This window comes from Balaenoptera ricei, chromosome 5 (assembly GCF_028023285.1).
Source record: "Balaenoptera ricei isolate mBalRic1 chromosome 5, mBalRic1.hap2, whole genome shotgun sequence".
NCBI classification, from domain to species: domain Eukaryota; kingdom Metazoa; phylum Chordata; class Mammalia; order Artiodactyla; family Balaenopteridae; genus Balaenoptera; species Balaenoptera ricei.
In genome coordinates, this window is record NC_082643.1 from 14,780,268 (window position 1) to 14,804,703 (window position 24,436).

Here is a 24,436-nt window from a genome sequence, read left to right on the forward strand (position 1 = left end):
AATCTGGATTATGTGGACGGGGAAGCGGGGAGAGACAGTTCAGGGAGGAGTTGTGGAGCAGTTGACTCCTGGGCTGCATCTTTTTTTTTTTTTTTTAACATCATTATTGGAGTATAATTGCTTTACAATGTTGTGTTAGTTTCTGCCTTATAACAAAGTGAATCAGCTATACATATACATATATCCCCATATATCTTCCCTCTTGCGTCTCCCTCCCTCCCTCCCTATCCCACCCCTCTAGGTGGTCACAGAGCACCAAGCTGATCTCCCTGTGCTACGCGACTGCTTCCCACTAGCTATTTTACATTTGGTAGTGTATATATGTCCATGCTGCTCTCTCACTTCGTCCCAGCTTACCCTTCCCCCTCCCCACGTCCTCAAGTCCATTCTTTACGTCTGTGTCTTTATTCCTGTCCTGCCACTAGGTTCTTCAGAACCTTTTTTTTTTTTTTTTTAGATTCCACATATATGTGTTAGCATAAGGTATTCGTTGTTCTCTTTCTGACTTACTTCACTCTGTAGGACAGACTATAGGTCCATCCACCTCACTACAAATAACTCAACTTCGTTTCTTCTTATGGCTGAGTAATATTCCATTGTATATATGTGCCACATCTTCTTTATCCATTCATCTGTCGATGGACACTTAGGTTGCTTCCACGTCCTGGCTATTGTAAATAGTGCTGCAATGAACATTGTGGTACATGACTCTTTTTGAATTATGGTTTTCTCAGGGTATATGTCCAGTAGTGGGATTGCTGGGTCGTATGATAATTCTATTTTTAGTTTTCTAAGGAACCTCCATACTGTTCTCCATAGTGGCTGTATCAAATTACATTCCCACCAACAGTGTATGAGGGTGCCCTTTTCTCCACACCCTCTCCAGCATTTATTGTAGAGAGATGCAAATCAAAACTACAATGAGGTGTCACCTCACACCAGCCGGACAGGGCTGCATCCTAATGAGTGGTGGCTACTAGGTGAATAGGAAGAATGGTGGAGAAGTGAGGGGAGGACAGGCTGTGAAGAGATAGACCCATTCACAGGGGAAATGAGGCAGTGATAGACCCATTCACAGGGGAAATGAGGCAGCTTTGTAGTCACTGTAGCATAAAGAGAAAGGCAGAGGGTGGTGACAGATGAGGCCGTGCGGCGGGCAGGGACCGCTGGAGGGACCTGCACGTGGTGCTTAGAAGATTGCACTACACTCAGTGGTCAAAGAAGAACGAGATCCTTGAAATGGTTTATGCAGAGCTGTGATCAGATAAGATTTCAGTCCTCGGTGGCAGTGGGAGTATGAATTTAAGGAGGACAAGGCATTTGGTGGTTAGTCCAGGTGGGAGACTTTGAGGACATAAACCAGGACAGTATTGTAGGAATGGAGACGAGGGGGCAAAATCGAGAACCATTTGTGATGTAAAGTCAGCAGGACCCATTATAACCATAGTGGAGGGAGAGGAAGGCCCTAGGATGATTCTTATGTATCTGCCGTATGTGACCGGGTGACCGATTTCACAGTCTACTTAGGCAGTACAGGAAGAGACAGAATATAGGGAGTTCCTTTTTGCTTTTATCTTCAGCACATTGAACTCTTTAATGTGCTATGACATATTTTGCGTTAAAGCTACTGAATGGTTAGCACAGATGTCTGGATGACTAGAAATATTTCAACATCAGTTTTCAGCACTAACCTTGTCTCCTCTTGGAAGCACAGGTGACTCTGCTGTTCCTACAAAACCCTCTGCATTCATCTGTCATAACTCTTCCACTGGGTTGTAATCCTTGAATTTTTCTTTTTTAACTCTGTAGTCTCAGACCAGTGTTTGGTCCGTAACCTCTCCATACGTGTGAGTGAATGAGTGAAGAAGTGAGTGGATAGATTATTTTTTAAAGTCATGTTACTATTTGATTATCAGGAAAAGTTTCTATTTGGCTTGTTGTCATTCTGATTCTTCTGTTTCAACTCCTAGCACCTTCTACCGGAAGAGTCGCAAGCAGTGGCACGTTCACAGGAGCGGTGGCGTCAGCCAACTTGGCCGAAAGGCAGCCCCAGCCCAGGGACGAGGACACCTTGGTGCAACGGGCCGAGCACATCCCCGCAGGGAAGCGAACGCCGATGTGTGCCCGGTGCAACCAGCTCATCAGGTTGGTTATTTGATTGTAAATGTTTCTTCAAAGGACTTCATACCAACATGGATTTTTTTTTTAATATTCTAAAAGATCAGAAATTTTATTAGTGAAAATATTCTTGCTGTATTTCTATATAATAGTATTGAAGTAGACACATATGTAGATACACACTTTTGTTAGAATCTATTTTAATAAAAAGTAATTCTGGGCTCTGTGAAAATAAAACTAGAGATACCAATTTAGTCAGTTATTAATTCCTATCAGAACTAAGGGAAAATAATGATTAATGTGGCTTTTCAGAGACTAATAAAATATTAAGACTCAAAGGGACCCCGAAGAACTTCATTACTTCACAAATTATAAAAGTGAGGACTTTCATTTAGATGAAAAGTAACTAATGATGTAAAAAAATAAAGAACTTTGAGTCCTTGAGAAAAGAAGATTGGATTTTCAAATACTTAAGCTCTAAAAGATATAATTACCTTCGGATCTATTCATAAATGCTTTACATTTTAGATTAGGTCATAATCTGCTTCTTTAAAATATTTTTTATCCCAGTGTATTTTATTGTTTCTTTAATTCCGATAAGCAGAAAAGGCTAAAAGTAAGCTCTTAAGTGAGTGTATTACACTGGCACTTATAAACCTCAGCATTTCTGAACAAGTGGCTTTTAAAATGTTATGAGGTTTAGGTGTGAATGTTAACGCAGGGATCCCACCACAGGACCCTGTTGCCTCTGTGAGTTGTCTTGTTGGCAGTAACAGATGATTACTTGAAATGACGGCTCAAGCTCTCTCCTCGTTTTTAATTTACCCCGTTTTGTAGTAGGTGAAACAACAGCGCCTCTAAAGCTGAAAAAGGTTAAGACTTACTTGCATTTTCCCCTCCTCTCTTACATAATTATTGCTTAGGTTAATGTTTCTAGTTACTACTTAAAATGGAGCCCAGAGAGTCTCAATATCTTATTTAAGAACCAAATATAAATATTCTCCTGAATTCACTACTAAATAATAAATGTGTCAAGAACATAGCACAGAGTACATGATTTTTTAAAAAATAGCTTTTGCCTTTTAAAGGTAGTCTGTGTTCATTGTGACATTTCCAAAATATAGAAAAACAGAAAGCAAAAATAAAAAGTTCATACATAATTCCACAGCCCAAGGTAACCACTACTAGTATTTTAGTTCACACTTTTAAAACACACACACATAAGGACAGATGTTGTTTTACAGAAATGGAATCATGATATTTTGTAAGCTGTTATTTTTCCCTGAGTTTGTGTTTTCCGCAGCGAGCACCTGCTGTATAAGAACTAGCCAGCAGCCGTGGCAGGAGTAATAATGGTTATGGGGAGAAGGGGAAAATCAGTAGAGGCTTCCAAAGTCTAGCACAGCATCCGACACACAAAAGGCATTCGGGGAATGTTTGACCTGCACAGATCATACATGACTCTAGACCCACTCATCCTTCAGGTCATAGTATCAATTTGGTTAGAGACATTTTTTAAAAAGTACTACTCTAGGGTCTTAACAGAAATATTTAAACTATTATAGAATCTAGTGTGGGACTGCTTTGTCTCAATAAATAAAGCAATGTTTTTAATTACTCACTCTATATAGGGTTATGTTTTTAAGGTTAATATTAATAAAAATAAGTTTTGACTTGTAACATTGTTTCTGTAAGTTATGGTACTTTGGTTACGGAGACTGGTATGTGGGGATAGTATAGTCTGGAGAAAAACACCCTTTGTGGAGACAGCAGTCACTGCTGTTTGTGTCCTGTTGTAATAAGCAAGTGATTACTGGATGGATTAACAAAATGTCAAACCGTATCAGTTTCTGACTCTTGTTTTCTGATTACAAAATTCTGTGGTATCCTACTATCACCACTGCCAGCACATCTGAAAAACTTAGTATGGAGAATATATGAAGATCAAAATAGAAATTACATTCCCCACCCCTAACTGCCATGGTTTCAGTTTTTAATGCTAGCCTAGGATATAATTTTAATGCACAGTCTTCTGCCAAGTAAAATAAATATTATGTTAAAATCATGAATGGCCACCACTTATTGCCCCCCTCATCTGTTAAATTTTATACTACTCTGGATTATCTCAGCACTTGTTATCAGTTAAGCATTAGAGCTTCATTTACTGGGGAAGTTAACAGGAACAGGTATTAGCTCATGTCAAGATCCTATAACAGTAATTAACATAGCACATTTGCTTGGTGCTCAAATGCTAAAGCAGCTTGAATAGATTGTGGTCAGTTCAGAGAGCTAGTCAAAGCATAATTCTAGTTCTTGGCCTCGGTGTCAGTATCGCTTACCAAAGCAAGGAGGCGTTAGGTCAAGTGACATTCTCTTGGACACCTGTTTTAAAAACAAGCTGCAGTTGTAGGCTTGATACTTTCAATATAGAATATTGTAACCTGGCAGAGCCTGAGAAGTTTAAGATTATTTTATAATTTATATTATTGTTTTGTTTTCCACAGTGTAGTTTACATTATTTGTTTATAATTTATATTGTTTTATATTTATTTTCTAAATGTTTCAAATTTTCAAAAATATTTTTAAGTAAAGGCAAACTAAGGCAAATTTTATGTTTTATTTTATTTTATTTTTTAGAAGAGTTCATTGTTTTTGGAAAATCTCAGAAACCTGGATCACTGAATGTTAGTACTGAACTGATTATCGCTTATTGAACATATTTTTAGCTTAAAACTCCATAGCTCATTTTATTTTCATCTAATGTTTATAATTCTTTGGTTTATTTGAATCTTGAAAAGATTATGGATGTTTTGCCTAAATTGTATTATTTAGGCAATACTTTGATTAGTTAGTTGCCTTTTACAGATGGATAGAATGTTACATTTTAGGAAATTCTACTGAAGCTCTGATTAAATTGCTCTAGAACATTTCCAATCCGTTTATGATAGAAGTACCATTTCTTTGACTCATACTCATGAACAGACTGACTGTTTGGCTGATATAATAGGGAAACAGAAGATCAGGCTACTAATATAGCCAAAGCCATATTTAGTTTCTCTGGTAGAATGGGCTTATGAAAACACTAGCTTATTTCTGAACTGTTAACATCTAGTGGCATTAAAATCCACTTGTATTACATGAAGTTAAATGGACCATTCACATTTAGCTTCTTAGCATTTTGGTGAAAGAAGTAAGGGATTCATGGTGCTTGATTTCTTCTTTGATATGAAATGCTTAAAAAAAAAAAAATAGCCACAATTGTATTATCCTGTCTTTGCCTACAGTCCAGCACCGGAACAATCACATTCAGACAACTCATTGTTTATTCCAGTGACAGAGAAAATTTTAACATTATTGATTTATTTCCTGCTCACTTATTTTCAAACTTTTCTCATAAGGAGGGCCATCTCAGTTACTCCAGGAAGAAGCCAGCAGAGTTTTTTGCCTGTCTCACCATCCAGTTCTATCTCTGAGCACTCCATTATTAATAGGTTTTATTTATTTTCCCTTCTGGTTAAGATTTTACTTGAAAATAAAAGGCTTCTTGGCTTAGTGTGTTAGTCCTTCCATTTAAAGAAACAACCAGAGACATAGACCAAGATTTATGAGCAAGGCATAGACCAAGATTTCAGATCTACTGTAGTGAAAAATTGGAAAGAACAAAATGTTCAGCATCTATATGATGTAATATTATGGTGCCATTAAGATGCCGTTTTTGGATAATAATTGTTTAATGTATTCTTAGCATATGCCAAATACTGTGTTAAGAATTTTAACTGAATTCTCATTAAATTCTTATAACCTTGTAAGACAGTTATTATAATTGCCTAATTTCACAGATGAGAAAACTGAGGCACAGAAAAGTTACATATTTGCTGAAGTTACCTAGATAGTAAATGTAAAACCTGCATTTGAGCTCAGATCTTACTGTAAATTATATTCATGCTTTTAACTTCCACTACTTAGGAAAAAGTTATAGTATTAAGATAAAAAAAAGAACTATAGAACTCTAAATAAAATATGATTCTAACTTTGTGTAAAGAAAATACATACCAAGATATATAAATATATAATATATATAAATACTGTGACTGTATATACATGTAATCATATATACTACTATATTAAATCAGGGAAAAAAACAGCTTAAGCAGACCTGTCATAACTTGAGTGTGGCAAGGTACTCTTCTTCTTCATGTTAGAGTGGGAAAGTGAGAAAGGAGAAAGTAATAGATAGGCTGAACAGTTACAGGTTCTTTCCTCGCCACCAAATGACTTTGTACCCCATACATGCATTCCTAGACTCATAGAGATGACCGAGGGGATGAGAGGTTTACTTTTCCAGTTTCTCGTCTAACTGTAGACGAGACTATAGGATGACTATATTTCTATTTCTCGTAGAAATATAGCCATCCTATAAGCAGTGCTCATTGAGTATTTTATGTGCCACCTCCTTTAAATACCAGTGATACAGAAATCAAAGACATACTTACTCCCTTCCCTTAAGGAAGTTACTGTTATAGACTGAATGGTGTCCCCCCAAAATTCATATGTTGAAATCCTAACCCCCAATATCTCACTCTGACTTTATATGGAGGTAGGGTCCTTAAGAGGTAAAATGAGGTCATTAGGGTGGGCTCTAATCCAGTATGACTGGTGTCCTTTTAAGAAGAGATTAGGACACACACACATACAGAGGGAAGACCAGGTGAAGGTGACCATCTACAAGCCAAAGAGAGAGGCCTTAGAAGAGTTTAACCCTGGCAACATCTTGGTCTTAGACTTCTAACCTCCAAAACTGTGAAAAAGTTAATTCCTGTTGTTTAAGCCATCCCATCTGTGGCACTTTGTTAAGGCAGTTCTAGCAAATTAATACTGTTACACTCTGGTAAAAAATACAGACAAGCAAATCAACAGCCATATCAATGTGGTAAGTCTAATAAAGATACCTCCAGAATCCTGTTGGTGCAAAGAGGAGATATGGGGATTATCTAGCTTCAACAACCAATTACTTTTATTTGAAAGAAATTGCAAGCAATAAAGTTCAATAGTCTACTCATAAAATGATACTTTTATACAACAAATATCCATCGAAAACTATAAAGTGTTAGCTAATGCTAAGGTGGGTAATCATATTGCAATACATAAATGTATCAAACCAACACATGGTGCACCTTACATTTACACAGTGTTATATGTCAATTACATCTCAATTTTTTTTAATATATTAAAAAAAGAAAACTTAAGTGCAAGTTGCCAAACTAGCACCATAGTATATAAATAAGAGGCAGTCCCTGATTTCATGTATTTTATCATCTGATAAGGAAGCCAGAGTCCTGACATAGATAACCATAATGCAGTAATATAAGTGTCATGAGCAGTACGTAGTACCCTTACGGTAATATAAGTAATATATATGTACTGCCCTTATAGCCATAGTAAGGAGTCCTGAATCATGGTACTGAGCAAAAGTCATGAGATATCTATAGGGCTCTAAATTGTCATAGTTGTAAAGTTCAAAAATTAGTCTTGCCTCAGGAAAATCTTTAATAATGGGAATTCATTTTGGTGATTTCAATGCTTATATACATATGGATCTGGTATAATATGTCACATCTTCTGCTTGAGTGATCCCTGTAGCCAACTATCAGATTCCATATTTATTTTTGCGCATGTGAGTTATTTTTTATGTGGCTTTGTTTTTAACTTTTGTTAATTAACTTTTGATTTTTTTTAACTTTCTTTTTTTGTTTTTAACTTCTTTTGATGCAGTTCACTTTTGGTTAAATAAAAAATTTTAATCTGTAGTGGCTGGGCCCTGGAGGATTCCAGCTGTCCAGTTCATGATCCACATCATCTCAGAGAAGTTGGCTAACTCCTCTGATGTTTTCTCCATCTATTTATAGAGTTAAGTTCTATCAGTGAGGGTTACTGTTAAGAATTAAGTAACAAAGGGAAGCAAGAAGTAAGCCTTTGGATCAACAGTGCTGTATGTTACCTTTGAAAGTTAAGAGAGTAAATCCTAAGAGTTCTCATCAACCAGGAAAAATTTTCTTTCTATTTCTTTAATTTTGTATCTGTATGAGAATGGTGGATGTTCAATAAACCTATTGTGGTAATCAAAAAAAAAAAAAGAAGAAGAAGTAAGCGTTTGATTTTCAACCTAAATCCCTATTAGCTGTGCCTGTTGAAATTTGCACTTCTTTTCACCTTTCTAACTAAGCTGTTCTTTTCCTCTGAATTATTCCCTTAGCATCCTTCCCTACCTTTCCTTCCATTACTAATAATTTTTTGGGGGGGCATCTATCTCACAGAAGATGAACAGGGTGAAAAGTTCCACGCCATAGCTCGTCTCTCTCAGCCAATCCGTGCTTCAGCTCTCTCCCCTTCCTTCACTTGTCAGCCAGCAGGGATTTAGGGAGGTTCACCAGTGCAGAGGACTCGGAGAGGGAGCTGAATACTTCATTCCACTGTGTAGTTATTCAAGCCTGCCGTTCCAGTTCCCAGACGGAAACCCGATCCTACCTGGGACAAGAAGAACGTATCCTGTTAATCCTGTGTTAATGAATTTGTTAGATTAGTCTCTGCTGACACGGACAAGACAGGACTCTGTTATATGTGAGATTTTATTGTTTATACATAACTTCCGTGGCATTGATGGGGAAGGTGCTCTCTCAGCTCAGCCGAGGGGTATCTGCCCAGAGCCTGTTTATGTAAGAAAGGAGGTCTGGCAGGAGCACAGGTCACTGTCGGCTCACTGTTTAAAGGTGCAGAGGGAGTTTCTTTACTGTCGTTAAGATTGTTCACTATTCAAATTTGATAAAGAAACTTAAGTAAATACCTTAAAATACCCTTTCAGTGGGTTATTTATTTATTTATTTATAGTGGACTCTATCCCAGAAAGCTATCGAAAAGACTTTTTAAGAATATATGAAATATAAGAAAACCTTCTAAATTACAAAAGGGAGCAAAAGAAGAATGAAAATCATGGATGGGACTATTAAAAATGAAGACTGGAGAAAAATTTGTCATTGTGTCTGGACAGTAGTGACATGTATACTTGCCTATGGTTAGACTGAATTTGGCTGTAAGCCTTCTAGCAGCTGACAAAAAAAAAGAAAATTAATTTTGCAAATTACTGTTCAGTGAGATTAAAAAAAAAAAATCTCTTCCTCAGAAAAAGCAAAACCGTTCTTGTTACAAAAAACCTGAAAGGAACTTCTCGCAGGAATCCGTGTAAAAATGGCCATGTGTGATCTCACAAACAGCACTCTCGACAGCAGCTTCCAGAAAGAGCAGGGGTGGATTTCGTGGAGCTGTTGCCTTTCAGAAGTGTCAGCGCAGACTGACGGTGTCGCACTTGGCACCCATCATTAAAGGAGTTCTCCTGTGGGACAGGCCAGGCCCCGTCTGCTCCGATTCACGGAACAGGGCTCTCTGAGTTGATCTCAACACATATTTTAGAAAGTCTAGAAAATGCAGTCAGCTGTTCTTAAATGTCTTTTTTTTTTTTTTCTCAGATGAAGTTTGTTAAATATTTGGTAGCACTGATGGCATGTTTCAAGAGGAAAACTCTTTCTTCCAAGTGCATACTAACACGCTTTAACAGAAAGTGGAAATGGGGATTGAATTGACTTCTTCTGCAAACTGAAGAGTCAGTCAATAAGGATACTGGCCGCAGGGGCTATCCGCCCTTCTGGATGAGCTGAAGATGTGCCCTGATAGATTCACCCTAGTAAATAGTTTAGAATCTGCTTTAATGTCCAGGCAGATCATAGCATGAAACCCTAAAGTTCTACCATACTCTGCGTATGGTCACAGTAAATTTAGCCTGGCAGATTTTTCAGGCATACATAATGAGATACCTACCTGGTGGAAAAGCTAAGTGCACTCCTAAAACTTTGTCTGGCTTTGAGCATTGTGACTCTGGCTTATCTTTGAAGGTAAACTACTTGCCAGGTATATACTGAGAAAATGAAATGAAGTCTTGAGTAGAACTTTTGTTTATAAACCAGTTACAAGTTGAGGGACAGCCTACCAAAAGCAACATATTTGGTTACAGAATAAGTGATCTGTAGCCCTTTTTTTTTTCCTGTCAGGAATTCGTTAACAAAGGCATTCCTTGTTAGTGGTAACAAAAATGGTACCATAAAGTTTAAAAATAATAAACTACTTTTCTCAAATGTTAAGAGAGTTGCATGCACTAGCTTATACAAAATGGTTATCATATTAGTAATAAGAAACAAGTTAACAAAAAGTAGGTAAAAAATACCCTCTTATCCCCACAGAACACATTTTAATCATTCATCAAGGACCTTTCTACTTACCTGACTCTTGCAGAATTAGGTGCTGGTTCTGAGAAAACAACAGTGTGTTTGCAAAGAAATTCCCAAGGGAAGATAGTTACTGAATACCAAGGTTTCTGTTATTGTCAAAGGCTAAAAAATGTTTCCACTTTGTGATGCTTGTTACTGTGACTTTTCCCACTAGTCATATCCTATGCTTCCTAAGAATTAGTTACCCTGTGGTTACTCAGTGATGATAATTGATGGTAGTGTGATCAGAGACAGAATATCATTTGACTAGAGCAGTGTAATAGAAAGCAGGAAATTCAGCTTCTGGCCTTCATTCAATCCGCGATTTTACGATACATGTCATACCTTGTGAACATTCTCTATCTCAGCTTCTCCATCTGTTAAACTGAGTTCATAATAACTGCCCTGGTCTGTCTCACAGGAATGTTGCATGGACAAATTAGATAAGTGTAAAAGTGCCTTGGCGGTAAAGCCACTCTGTGAATAAAAATTAGTGTGATGTAGCTACTGAAAAGTATGTCGCAGAGGCTAGAAAGGTTAATCTCCGCAGGCTTCATGACTAGATAAAGCTTCATAATGGATTCCTGTCAAGCAAACCAAACCCATCTTATCAGTTCATGGCTGTATAGTATTTAATGGAAAAAAATCACTTTACGAACATTTCGTACCTTGATACAAATGTGCATTAAAAATCAGTCATGCTTGAATTAAATAAAACCTTTCTAAGTAGCTTCAAACCATCTCTAATACCCAGTTGATAATTTCTGTAGTCATTTTGGAGGGGGAGGATTTGGTGTGTTTCACAAAGTTGAGAAATAAGTATAAGAAACAATGTATGGGGAAGAGAAATTGACTAGAATGTTTTTTCCGGTAATAATTGTTACTGTTTTTAAGACGCTGACATTACCAAATGGAGCTTTTTTTCCTTTTGTTTATTTTATGGAAATTTCAAACTCTCATTTCTGCCTAGCCCATATATTTTTTTCCTGGTTACTTCATTTTCTGTCACAGTTAATATTCTCATTCTCAATCGCAATCATGACGCACTCACTCATTGCAGCTCAGAAAACCTAACTACCAAATCCCTTGAATACAGAAAACCAGGGGGCAGAGATGACCTTTCTTGAAGGAATCCCTTCAGGGCTTATTCCTCCCGCCTGTTCTTTTCACTTCAATGCGCAGAGTTCCTAGGTAAATTTCCAGCACCCTTGAGAAGGAGAATTGAGCAAGTATTTAATTGTTTGGACATTGGGAACAAGAGGTCCTCTTCAGGCTAACTAGAAACCTTTATTCCTAAGCCAACTTGATCTCTTTTCTTTTGGCAGGGGGCCATTCCTAGTGGCACTGGGGAAATCTTGGCACCCAGAAGAATTTAACTGTGCTCACTGCAAAAACACGATGGCCTACATTGGATTTGTAGAGGAACAGGGGGCCCTGTATTGTGAGCTCTGCTATGAGAAATTCTTTGCTCCTGAATGTGGCCGATGCCAGAGGAAGATCCTCGGAGTAAGTATTGGAAACCTTTTCACTCTGAGTGAGTTTTAAAGCAGAACAGTTTTTTGGTATGAAACCCTTCTTCTGTCTTTTTTACTTTCTATTTTCTTCTTGCTTGATCCCCTCTCTGCTTTCATCACTATTTATTTTTGTAAAACAAAACTAAATAGACCTCTGTAGAAGTATATCAGACTCATGGGGTTAAGTTGTCTTTGGTTTTGTCTTACTGAGTGCTGGCTTGTCTGGTGAAAGTCTAGCCACTGTGGGGAAAAAATAATTTACTGTGGGTGTGCTACCTCAACAGGACCCTGTTTGCTCAGGAATGAAGAGGTCGCACAGGACCACACACATCTGAGTTCTCAGAATTGACACCTTCACTGTTTTAAATTAAATTCCATCGCTTTTATAAGAGCAGCACTTCCCCATTTGTCAGGGTTCAAGCTCAGGGCACAGATCTCATGAAATATATAAAACATGAGGCTTATAAATGATATATTATTCTTGAACGCATATAATGTTTAAAAATATAACCTCAGTTTTATGAGAGTATACATGTGATAGAAAAATAAGCAAGCCACACCTTTTTATTTTTAACAAGAAGGGAGTAATTTAGGATTCAGATACATAATAAATAATGATGAATTAATGAATTTCCTACTCTGGAATGCCCAATTTGCAGTTGTGAAGTAAGGGTAAGGCATTTCCTATGGGTGACCAGGAGTTGAAATTTTACTTTAGAAGCAGCCAAGGTGCCTGGACTCATACGAAACTCATACAACTCGTGCAAAATTTGGAAATCACATTGCTGAGTTCTAATATGCTCAATATGAAAATACAATAATGAAACTGTAATTCATACCAATTGAGAGAAAAGCTAGTATGAATTATTGAGTAACCTTAATTTTAGAATACATCTTTAAATGGGTCTAAAACTTTGAAGACACTTTAAAATTATAAATATACTCCTGGAATATTTCTATATTATTAATTTGTACAATATGTGAAGAGGAAAAGAGGAGAGTGATTCAGGCTGTACCTTTACAAATGACAAATAATTAATAAGTAGGATACATTAATACTGTTTTAGTATATAAATGTATTCCATGAGTTCTAGAATGATTAATAAAGTCAAGTAAGAGTCTTAGCACCAAATGAGGTTCTAGGAAATGGAAATTTTAAACTCATTGCTTCAGACATGGGCCAGAACTTCACTAAAGGGACAGATTTTCTGGATTGTGTTTTAGTTCGATAACCTATTAAAGAAGGGATAGTAATCTGTCTCAAGGATAGAAAGTTGAATAGATACTAGAAGCCTTGGGAAATGATTTGGTTGAATGTCCACTTGTACATGTTCATGGTGATCTCTTTGGATATAAATAACTGCCGTTTCTTCCCATAGCCCTTCAGTAGTGAAATATGGCATTTTCTATGGCCAATAACTTATCTATATCATTTTCTTTTTATTTTGTCTTTTATTTTGACAATATTTTTTATTAGAAAAGAAAATATTTCACTCTGCAACAATTAGAAAATACAAAACATGTAAAGAATAAAATTAAAATGATCCATATATTTACCAGTCCCAGATAACCTTAGGATGTGTTTTCTTCCAGTTTGCTCCTTATGAGTAATTCATTTACAAAATTATAACCATACTTTATGTATAGCCTCCTCCTTTTTGTGATAAATGTTGTGGAAAGAGTAAATTCCTGTATTGTTAACTATTCTTCAAAAATGATTTTTAATGACTCCATCTCGTTCTGTCAATTCAAAGAAACAATTCCTTGCCAAACCAACTCCCCAGAACTTCTTTTACTAATTAAAATCTGGCCCAAGTCTTTGATACTTGGTATATGTAACCACAGGACTATTGCTGACTAGAATCCATGCTTTATGGTTCAAATTTTAGACACTCATATGGATGTGTGCTTAGTACAGTCATAGCTGATTTCCAAGATCCTAAACATGTGTTAAACATGATTGGGTTACACTGATTAAGTTGTTGCTTCCATTGTGCGATACAGTGTAGGCTTGTTTTAGTTTTTAAGTGTTTTGCCATTCCTCCATGACATTTTCAAGATAATACTGTGAAATCTTTACAAGTTAATGTTTCCTGACACTCTTTCAGGGAAAGCAGAATGTAGTGTAGCAAACACTTATGAAATGCTTACTTGGATTCACCACATTTATAATGTTTAAATAACACTAATCATTCTTTAAGTAAGTTTATTGATGTGTATTTGTGAAAATGCATATTTTATATGATGCATCAGTTTAGATGATTTGTGAGTCTGTCCTTCAATATCTCTAGTTCATTAGATGAGAAGCTTAGGCAAAGACAAAGCATGTGTGTCTACTTTGGGTCAGTTTAAAAGGACTGTATTGGTACAGCTAGCAGAATAATCATAATCTTTCTTTACATCCATTTCCTTTCTATAACAGGAAGTCATCAATGCTTTGAAACAAACTTGGCATGTTTCCTGTTTTGTGTGTGTGGCCTGTGGAAAACCTATTCGTAATAATGTTTTTCACCTGGAGGACGGTGAGCCCTACTGTGAGACTGGTAAGATCCTAAAGCCAGGAGTTTCTTAAGTTTTGAATGAAGACAAAGCATTATCCCTTATAGTGCTATAAAGCTGAAAGGAAATATTAGGCAAAATAGTTTTGCTGGATGTTCTAGGAGCGCTTAATGTTACTTTGAATATATAGCAAAAGAACTATGTAAGATTTGTACGTCACTTGGTCGGAACATATTCCCAGCTTCATTAAGAGAAATGACCATGTAAGCAATTTAGAAAACTATTATTCTTGAATCCCAAATAACTTCTGGATATAAATCCTACCAAATCGTGTCGCTTAAAGCCACCTCTTACACTCCACTAGTGAACTTTTAGTGGTTATAAAAATGAGAAATATTCAACTTTTGAATATAGTAGTGATATGCTCTTGAAGACCACTGCTTTGACAACAAATTGGAAATCCTTTGTTACTTTTACTGAATGGGAGGGTAATTGTGGTTTGGACTGCTCCCTTGGTTAAGATTATTATTATTTTTTTTTTATAAATTTATTTATTTATTTAATTTTGGCTGTGTTGGGTCTTCGTTTCTGTGCGAGGGCTTTCTCTAGTTGTGGCAAGCGGGGGCCACTCTTCATCGCGGTGCGCGGGCCTCTCACCGTCGCGGCCTCTCTTGTTGCGGAGCACAGGCTCCAGACGCGCAGGCTCAGTAGTTGTGGCTCACGGGCCCAGTTGCTCCGCGGCATGTGGGATCTTCCCAGACCAGGGCTCGAACCCGTGTCCCCTGCATTAGCAGGCAGATTCTTAACCACTGCGCCACCAGGCAAGCCCCAAGGTTATTTTTTAAAAAACAGGCTCTAAAGACCAGTCTACGACATTTGTCCTATTACCTAAACTCTGAACACTTCCTTTTCCTTCCCAGAGGCTATAAGTGAGCTTTCTTAGCACTTATTTATTAATATTATCCTTACTTAGATGTTACGACTCCACATACATGTTTCAAAAAATAAAATATTTTTCCTTTATTATGCCTCCACTCAGTACCCTTGCATTGCCACTCTGGGGTTTTAGTGTTGTTCTACCTTGCAGTTCAAAGGGTGGTGCTGGACAAAGGGACTAGTCCATGGTAATCAAGTTAAAGAAGCAGTCAGCTTCTAATTTGAGACTGGTCAACATGACTTGACCCTTCTTTGCCCAGTCTAATTAGTAAATTCTAACAGTTCTACCCCCAGTGGATATGGAATTCATTCATTTCTCTCACCTCCACTGTCCCCACTAAATCCAGTTCACCCTCATTCTTTGCCTGGGCATTATAATTGCCAGCCAGAATGGTGTATCTTCTTCCCCCCCACCCTCAGATAGCTACGGTAATACTTGCGTGAATGTGAATCAGCTTGTGCTTGACACCCTTATGGCTTCCACTAGAGTAAAAACTATACTCCTCCCTAGGGCCAGCGTTGCCAACCTCATCTCCTCCACCTGATTTTCTGTCACTGGATTCTAGCCATACCCGGCCCCTTGGTTGCTTCTGAACCTGCTGGTTACTTCCGGCCTCAGGGCTTTTGTACTTGCTATTTCTTCTGACTGGAATGTCCTTCCCCAGCTTTTCTGAGGTGATTTCCCCCCCCCTTTTTTTCAAGTCACAGCACAACTGTTTTCTCCTCAGGGAAGCCTTTCCTAACCCCCTCTAGAGTGTAGTGTAGTATTATACACCTCCCCCAATTATTCTTTATCGCATCACTCTTTTCTTTCCTTTATGGTCTTTATCACAATCTGAAGTTGTTTATTATGATTTATTTTTAAAATATAATAAATGACGACATCCTGCTCCCAGTGAGACTGTAAGCCCCATGAGGTGAACAACCCCGTCTGTCTTCTCCCCTGTGCCCCCAGCCAGTGCCTAGAACAGCGCCTGGCGCACAGTGGGGCTCTGTGGGTGCGTGTTGAACAGCTGGCACTGAGCAGTATTGGGGATTGCTGGAAAGGTGGCTCACGCCGCGGGTGGTAGCCTACTTTCTCCTCCAGCCCAGGTGGGATTGGAAGTGTCCAGAGTCACAGAGTGAACCATGAGTGAACACACATAGTAAGAGCAGCTGCAGAAAAGAAAAGAAAATTGCCAGTAAGTTCTAATGTAGTGATAATACAGAGACATCTTGTCAAAACTGCTTTCTTCAGAAGGAAGATATTAATATTTTATGACTCTAATCTGTGTCAAGTAAGAGGTGTTCTCTGGCTAAGGATTTTCAGCATGAAGTCATAAAATGGAAAAGAAAATATGGCAAAAGAAATAGTGGCTAATATTGTTGTGATACAGTCCAGCCAGAAACTCAGTCACAGCATTCATTCATGGAGGTTTCCTGTGACTTGTTTTTCTTCCTTACCAAGTCAGATGTGCTATGAAATTTGCTAATATCAGGTATTTCTTCTTCATTTATGTTCATTGGTCTTACTGTTACTAGTCACTGGAAGTTCTCTTATATTTTATTGAAACAATCATGTCTGTTGATAACTTATCAGAGGACAGTGCTCTTCTTCATGCATATCTGGGCACTCAGGAAGTTGGACAGACCTGAGGAGTATTATATGGAAGAATATAATAGAGGATGTTAAGCTGCGTATATAACGTTTACCAAGGGTAACCTGAAATATACTACGCGTGTATCTCAAGTCAAATTTTACGACACCTGAAAATTTTCCAGTTACTAGTAACTTTATCTTCATCATCTCATTTAATTCCCATTTTGCTGCTCTTTTCTAAAACCTGTCATTCTAAAGCTTTGTCATGTTTAAATTGTGTCTACCCCTACTCCTGCCCCAATACAGATTATTATGCCCTCTTTGGCACTATATGCCATGGATGTGAGTTTCCCATAGAAGCTGGTGACATGTTCCTGGAAGCTCTGGCCTACACCTGGCACGACACTTGCTTTGTATGCTCAGTAAGTAAACTCTTGTTTCCGAATTGAAGGAGCATGGTATGGCCGGTTCTAGCCTAAGCACTAAATGGAAATAACGGTTTTTATATCTTTCAGTACTTCAAACCTAGAAATATTTTTACAGTGATTTTGAAAATTGTTTATGAAAATTTTCAGTACTTTTTGAAATTGTTTGGCACAGAGTATGATGTTTACCCCTTTAGAGAAAATCCTATTTTTGATACATTTTTGTTTATAAGGAGAAGCTATATATTTCTTAAAAAAATAAGAGCCTTTTACTTTTTTTAAACTAGGTTTTATTGGAGTGTTTTTAGTAATTTATGAAAACATAGGTACTTCTTAAAATAGAAGTAAACTGTTATAAAAATCTATTAACTGACTTAACACTGAAAGTAAACTGTATGTTGATCCATTTCCTTCCTTAGTAATAGTCTATGGGTGTTCTTTTCTTTTTGAGACTATAATAAACTTGTAGTAACATATTTACCTCTTTCATTTGATATTTTAATATTTTTGGTTTTATTTTTAACGATGAGTATAGATTCAGAGATTCATATGAACCTAAGATATATATTTTTTAAATTTAGAAGTAAATATCTAATAAAGTATTCTGTTCAGATGTTTGTTTTTTAAAATTATATTTAATATTTCTAATACCCATTGTAGGAAGGGGAAAAAGGCTTGTTAATTGAAGTCAAATAATTTCCTCAAACATTACCATTGAACCCTGTCTTGTTTTACCTCATCCATCTCTTAGATTTCATAAAATCTATAAGAAGCAACAACTTTTAGCAGATTTGCCTCCTCCTATTTATTCTCTGGTAGATCTGCTCGGGAGCATTAAAATTAACAAAGACAGTAGGAAAAATAAGAAGACACAAGTGTGAATAGTTAACTTACGACATAACTTCCAGCAGCCAGATATTGACTAGGGTTTTCATTTTAAGAAACAAAGAAATGAATTAAAAAGAACTGTCAGGTATTCTGTGACTGTATATTTAGGGGCTTGGGAATGTGTGGCAAAGCAACTGTGCTGGGTTTTTTGGGTTGCTTCTCTGAATGCTTTGTTTCTCTACAACAGGAGGCAAATTTAAAACATTGACTAGACTCTGAGAATAGAAATTATATTTAACGTGACCTATTTATGTGTTAATTTTTTCACTAGGGCCAAGTAGTCATTCCCAATAGAGAAAAATAATGATCAGTGAGTTTAAATAAATTAGAATGCATTCCAGGAAAAAGTCATTCTTCATTGCTTTTGAAAGATTCCATGGACTATAATAGTAATCGTGAAATGTTAGGGGGTCTAACACAACCAACTAAAGTGCTTTGTCGTGTTATCCATTGGGTAAAAAAAAATCATTTTCCCCTTGTTAGGCGTACTTGATAAAATAATGATATTCTCTCAAATAGTGCTTCTTTTTCAGGTATGTTGTGAAAGTTTGGAAGGTCAGACCTTTTTCTCCAAGAAGGACAAGCCACTTTGCAAGAAACATGCTCACTCTGTGAATTTTTGAAAGTCAACAGTCCAGGGGAAGAGGAAGAAATTTGAAGAGAAAGAGGAGAATTTAAATCACCGATTAAGTTTTAGATTTAATATTTATATGGAGTTTTGAAAAATAATAGTGGCCCTGAAGGGATAAATTCCAAGCTTTGAAAACCAAGTCTATGAGGAAATATCTGGCTTCATAAAGTAAAGAGACAGTTTGGTGTTTGTTTTTTTTTTTTTCCTGCATTTTCTGCCCATAAAATAACTTTTATAAAAACCAGTTTCCTGGTTGACTGTTAAATTCATCTTAGAATAAATCAGTGAAGAATTAAATTTTAGAATAAAAACCTTCAACTTCTATGCTGAAATAATTATACCTTCTTTCCTTACTAGGTAGTTGTGAGTAAATCTATAAAAGGCAATAAAAATGCCTTACACTTAATTAATAAGTGAAGCATTGTGTTTTTTTTAAAAAATAGTGTTTATCTTTAAAACAGTAAATAGGAGTTTAAACAGAATTTTATCAGTAGTAGGTGTCAGCGTTTTTTAAACTGTATACTTTTTTTTTTTGTCTTTACAGTTGATCATTCCAGTAGGAAAGGCCAATGAGATTTTGATCAAAATGTGTCATGCCCAAAAGAGATGTTATATTTTTCTCTGATCCCCTCCACCCCAAAAAAGCTACCATATAGCTTATAAACTTTAAATTTTTGCCTTTTATTAAAATATGACCATTTCTATTCATTGTGTATGTTTCACCACCTATATTAGTCAAACTATTTTTTTTCCCTTCCCCATACTGAGGTAAAGAGCTTGTTGAATAACTTTGGACTCTGAAAGTTTTCTCTGTCTTTAAAGAGAATAAATAGAAAAGAATGCGGTTGGGAATTATGGTAAATCAGAGGATTAGATCAGAAAATTTTTAAAATTCCCCCTTTTTGGACAATGAATCAGTTAGATCAGTTTCAGAGTTATACTAACTGACTGATGAAGGTTTGAAATTTCTCTTTGCAGAATAATTTTTTTCTTTAGTTCTACATTGGAAAAATAAAAGATTGGCTTAAAGATGTGATAAAAATTTAGATTTTTTTTTCTTTTGGTAGTTCTTTCTCAATAATAAACGAACCACTTCCAAATGTAATCATGAAGTTTGGGATTCACAGAGGTTTGATAGTATAGAGAGGAATGTGATTAATTATTCAGACCAGCCTTTCTTTGTTTTTTTCATTTTAGGGAAAAAATTATGTAGATACCACGGGAAGACAGAGAAGCAATTGTGGTAAAATTGTGGATCCTATTGATATTTGAGAAAAGGGATTATGGCATTTGATAGTTTTATTTTTTCTTTGTTACCAAAATGGACAAAAGCCCATGATCACATTGAGTTATCTTTTAAGTTTGTTTGGGGAAGGGTGCCTTTATAGTTGAGACTGAGCCCCAAGCCCTGCCTGTCCCATCAGTCACTTGCGACTTCACTTCCATTGTGTGCATGTTTGTTAGAGAGGGGGGTTTTACGCTATAATATTTGTTTAACCTCCCTAAGAACTTTTCAAGGTATCTGTCCTGAAAGCTGCTAATTTATTGTCTAGCAGACTTATATGCAGATAATAATTAACTGGGGATAAAAGAATGAGAAGGGTGACACAAAGTAGCAAACTAAATGGTTCACCAATAGCAACCCCAAACTACTTCCTCACCGTGCATCTGTAGGGAGGCAGGAAGTTTTCTGTTGTTTGTTTTCTAAAAGCTGGAACTGAATTGTGCGCTATTTCCCATTGCTGCTGAAACCACCTGTAGAAGACATGCCGGCTCTGTGCATTGTCACGTTACCTTAGTGTCAGTCCTTTGCTTTACACAACATAAAGTAAGTTGGTGGTTTTGTTTCGGTGTGGTAGAGATTTGTTGTTGTTGTTGTTATTTAGTTTTGCCTTTACAGATTATATGCCAAGATAGTATTTGATAAGTCAGTGGCATTGGAATGGCATTTGGGTATTTCCTTCAAAGAATTTTATTTGATCTGGATTTCTTATAAAGTTATCTTACATTAAGCATTTCATTTTTATTACACTTTTTCTTTCTGCATATTATTCATGGAGCATAATGTTGCATTTCTCTAAATTTTATCCCTAAAAGGATAACGTCGCTTCCTAACTTAACATTTTGTCTTTGTGCTTTGTCCTTCTCTTCTGTGGCAAAGCCTTCTTCTGTCTATTCCTAAAACAGTTAATCCTGTGAAATAAATATTGATTATAACCCAGAAGAATCTCTGTATTTTACAGTGGGGAGTGCCATATTTAATACACCAGCATTAATCTTTTAATAACTGGCAGAGAGCACTTTAATCTTCTGGTGAGCTCCCTGAATATTTATTTTTCTGATTATAAATATTCCATGTCAGTAGCATTTTTTTAATTATTACCTCTTTATTGTAGAGCATTACTTTTAGTCTCTCTAGATGTATATTTTGGAATGTTGTGCTTAGGATAATACAGATTAAGATCACAGTACATGACTCTAAAGCATCCCCTGCTTGAATTCCCCAGTTTCCAGATGTTAGTGATCGGTTCAAATGTACAGCATTTCTACAGGGACGGAATGTTGCTCACTGAAGTAGCAGCCTAAAAATAATGCCCTCTGCATATGCTTGTAGCATTCGTATTTCCTATTGATTCAGATACAGTTAGAGTCTAAAACTAAAACCTGATCATTTGGTCACTGTATGAAGACAAGTAGAAATAAGAGTTTAATCTTCAAAATATTAGTTCAGCGTTATGTTTAAAAATCATCTATAAAAAAAGGCATTCGTGGTACCATTTTCAAGGACCACTTTTATAGAAAATAATTCCTCTTCCCTGTTCAAGTGTGAATCTAGAGTTATATTAACATTTTTGTGATATTTGGAGTTTAGTCATTCCTATTGAAAGGAGAAGCTTTTCAGACATAAGGGAAGGGAAAACACACTGAATAATTTTACACAAATTTAATGTGGCTTCATTTTGTCCCCCATCACCCCCCCAAATGTTTTAAGGTTTTGGGTTTGGATTTTCAATGTGTCATTTGCCTTATGTGTTAACCTCTATCTGCTGTTTCTTTACATTTTGCAATTTGTATATGTCTGTGCTGTTTTGCTTTTGGATACATTTTCTAATTAAAAACCACATGAGAAATATAATCAGTATAGTAATACCTTAATGTGCACACACTTAGTAAATAAATGGCTACAGTGATGTAGACAGGCTTTCCTGGTTTTTCTTTTTGGGTGGCAAGTGGTTTCCATTAAGTCATGGGAAAAAAATCATGTCCACAGGATAGGCTGAGATGTGATAATTCTCAGGAGAATTCCTCTTTTATGGTATTTGCCTATCAAAATGTCCCAGAAACAATATGTTTGAAAATACTGTCACTTTTATTCTATTTTATTCCATATTTATGCTCTGCATGTGGCATGTGCACAATAAATGGTTGTGAATAGATAAGTAAGCTCTAATTGTCTTTCTTTTAAAAATATTTATTGCTGAAATCATTTATTGGAGTAACCTGTCCTATCAAGCATTATATTGTACCATATATCATATTCAAACATCAGTCGTCATCTGCATTTTCATGCCTTTCATTGACCAGGGTACGTTACTTCATTTTTAACTCATCCTGATCTCATTAGCTAACTTTTCTGTAACTAGGTAGGCTTGCCTATTCCTTGTTTGTTCATTGCTTTCAGATTTTTTTCCAACTGTGTAAATTTGAGAGGAATGTTTCTGTTGCAGGCTGTATATTGGAATAAAAGACAAATTCAAGTGTATTTGCTCACAGTATATGAAACTCCAGAAGCCAAACTTATAGGAACATCAAGTCTGCATCTGACATTTTAATAGCTGCTGTTTGGTTTCTATCAATCACGTCATTGCACATTAAAATGCACCGACAAAATAAGAGATCTGTCATTTCTTCGTTAAGAAACAGTAATCCAGTACAAGATTTATAGGCTTAAGACTCAACAGTGTGTGTTCACAATAAATCCCCATTCAGTGCTCAAACCAGAACAAGCCTCCCTGTCATTCAATGTTTCTGGTCAAAATGTCCCCCATGTAAGATTATCAAAGGTTTTCTTACAGAACTACATATAAAATCTTTTTTGCCAGCACAAGCTTAATTTAGGTTGGTGGTTTCCGTTTCTGAGTCCTCTCAGACAAGATCTTGGTTATATCAGAAACACATAGGACCTGATGTATTATTAGCAGGCCTGGTGTTAATTAGGGAGAATTACCAGAAATAGTTTGCTTTGTGGGAATTTATTACAGAATCACACTTGACTGATGGCAGGATAGGAGTTGCTGAGAGAGAGCAGCTCCTACTCATAACCACTCATTAATAAGGTGCCAAAATTCCACAGAGGAGTTTTCATCCCCAGTGTGGGAGCCACCCAGGGAAAGTGGTTCCTTTGCAGTATTTAAAATTTTAAAGAGGAAAGGGGCTAGGACACATGGCTACCCCACAGAAATCTCAGACTGATACGGTTTTGTGTTGTATTTATGAATGAGAGCATTTAACTCAGGAAACACCAAGTCCAGAAGTTTGTGAAAGAATCCCTTTCCCTCCAAAAGTCAAAGTAGCCTGTATGTTTATCATACTAAGCAGATACAGATAGTATTTGGTGGCAAGTGTCTGATCCCCTCAACTGTTCATGTTATGAAGAATAGATTGTCTGTGGTATTATATTACTGAACTTTTTAGTCCATGATTTAGAAGCTGACTGAGTAGGTAGCAAGATTGCATCAGTGATTAATAGGAAAGGCGTGGCTTCCACACCTTAAACACAGAGCTGGGGAAAAGCAAGGTGTGTTTAGTGATTGGCACTCATGGCAAAACACTGGAGGAGCCCTATTAAATGAAAGTTTGCCAACAAGGAATTTTTTTTTTTCCTGTGTCTGTAACTATGTTAATCATATACAAGAAAGCTTGGAACCGTTGCTTAGTGTAAAAGAAGAAAACATTTCCATGTGAGAAAAGCACTGATCACTGACTTCGGGAAAAAATAAAACAATTGCGAATTCACAGAGAGTATCATTTGTCAATTTCTCCTGCGCTCCCAAGGAAAATGACTTCTGTGCTAGCTCCATGAATTGATTGACATGGTCTCTAATGCGTCCATGTTCCAAAGGACAAAGTTTCTGTTTAATAATTGGGTTCAAATTTGTTTTTCAGCTTCATGTTCTAAATTGTCACATTTGCTAAATTCAAATATACTTGTTTTTTTAAATTTTTTTCTTTCCTTTTCCCTTTTTTCCTTTTGCTTGTAAAGCACGCAAAGCTGGTGCTATTCTGTGCACTTACTCAAAAATAATGTTGTTTGTTTAAGGTATTTTAGTAGTCTGTAGTATTCTTTAGAGGTGTCTTTTGATTTTTTTTTTTCCCCTAGTGTATCACTGATATGCCAAACTGTTCCCTTGGAAAGTAGGAAAGTAAACTGAACTCCAATGACTTCTACCAATATTAATTTTTGCATAAATAAAAGTTTTTGCTTAGGTAACCTCCTATTGGTGTCATCTGAACCTGGAAGTTTTCTCTAC

At 36.5% G+C, this 24,436-nt stretch overlaps 1 protein-coding gene across 4 annotated transcripts in view; it reads left to right on the top strand.

Annotated features, from left to right (window-relative positions):
* PDLIM5 (PDZ and LIM domain 5) overlaps positions 1–22,345 on the top strand; it is a 209,853-nt gene extending 187,508 nt beyond the window's left edge. For all 4 annotated transcript variants that reach the window (XM_059922428.1, XM_059922431.1, XM_059922429.1 and 1 more), the window contains 5 exons: positions 1,971–2,145; positions 11,759–11,939; positions 14,370–14,490; positions 17,268–17,383; positions 18,808–22,345. In XM_059922428.1, the coding sequence (XP_059778411.1) occupies positions 1,971–2,145; positions 11,759–11,939; positions 14,370–14,490; positions 17,268–17,383; positions 18,808–18,897 (683 nt within the window). In that variant the 3' untranslated portion in view covers positions 18,898–22,345. The remainder of the gene's footprint in view (positions 1–1,970; positions 2,146–11,758; positions 11,940–14,369; positions 14,491–17,267; positions 17,384–18,807) is intronic.
* The last annotated feature ends 2,091 nt before the right edge of the window (positions 22,346–24,436 follow it).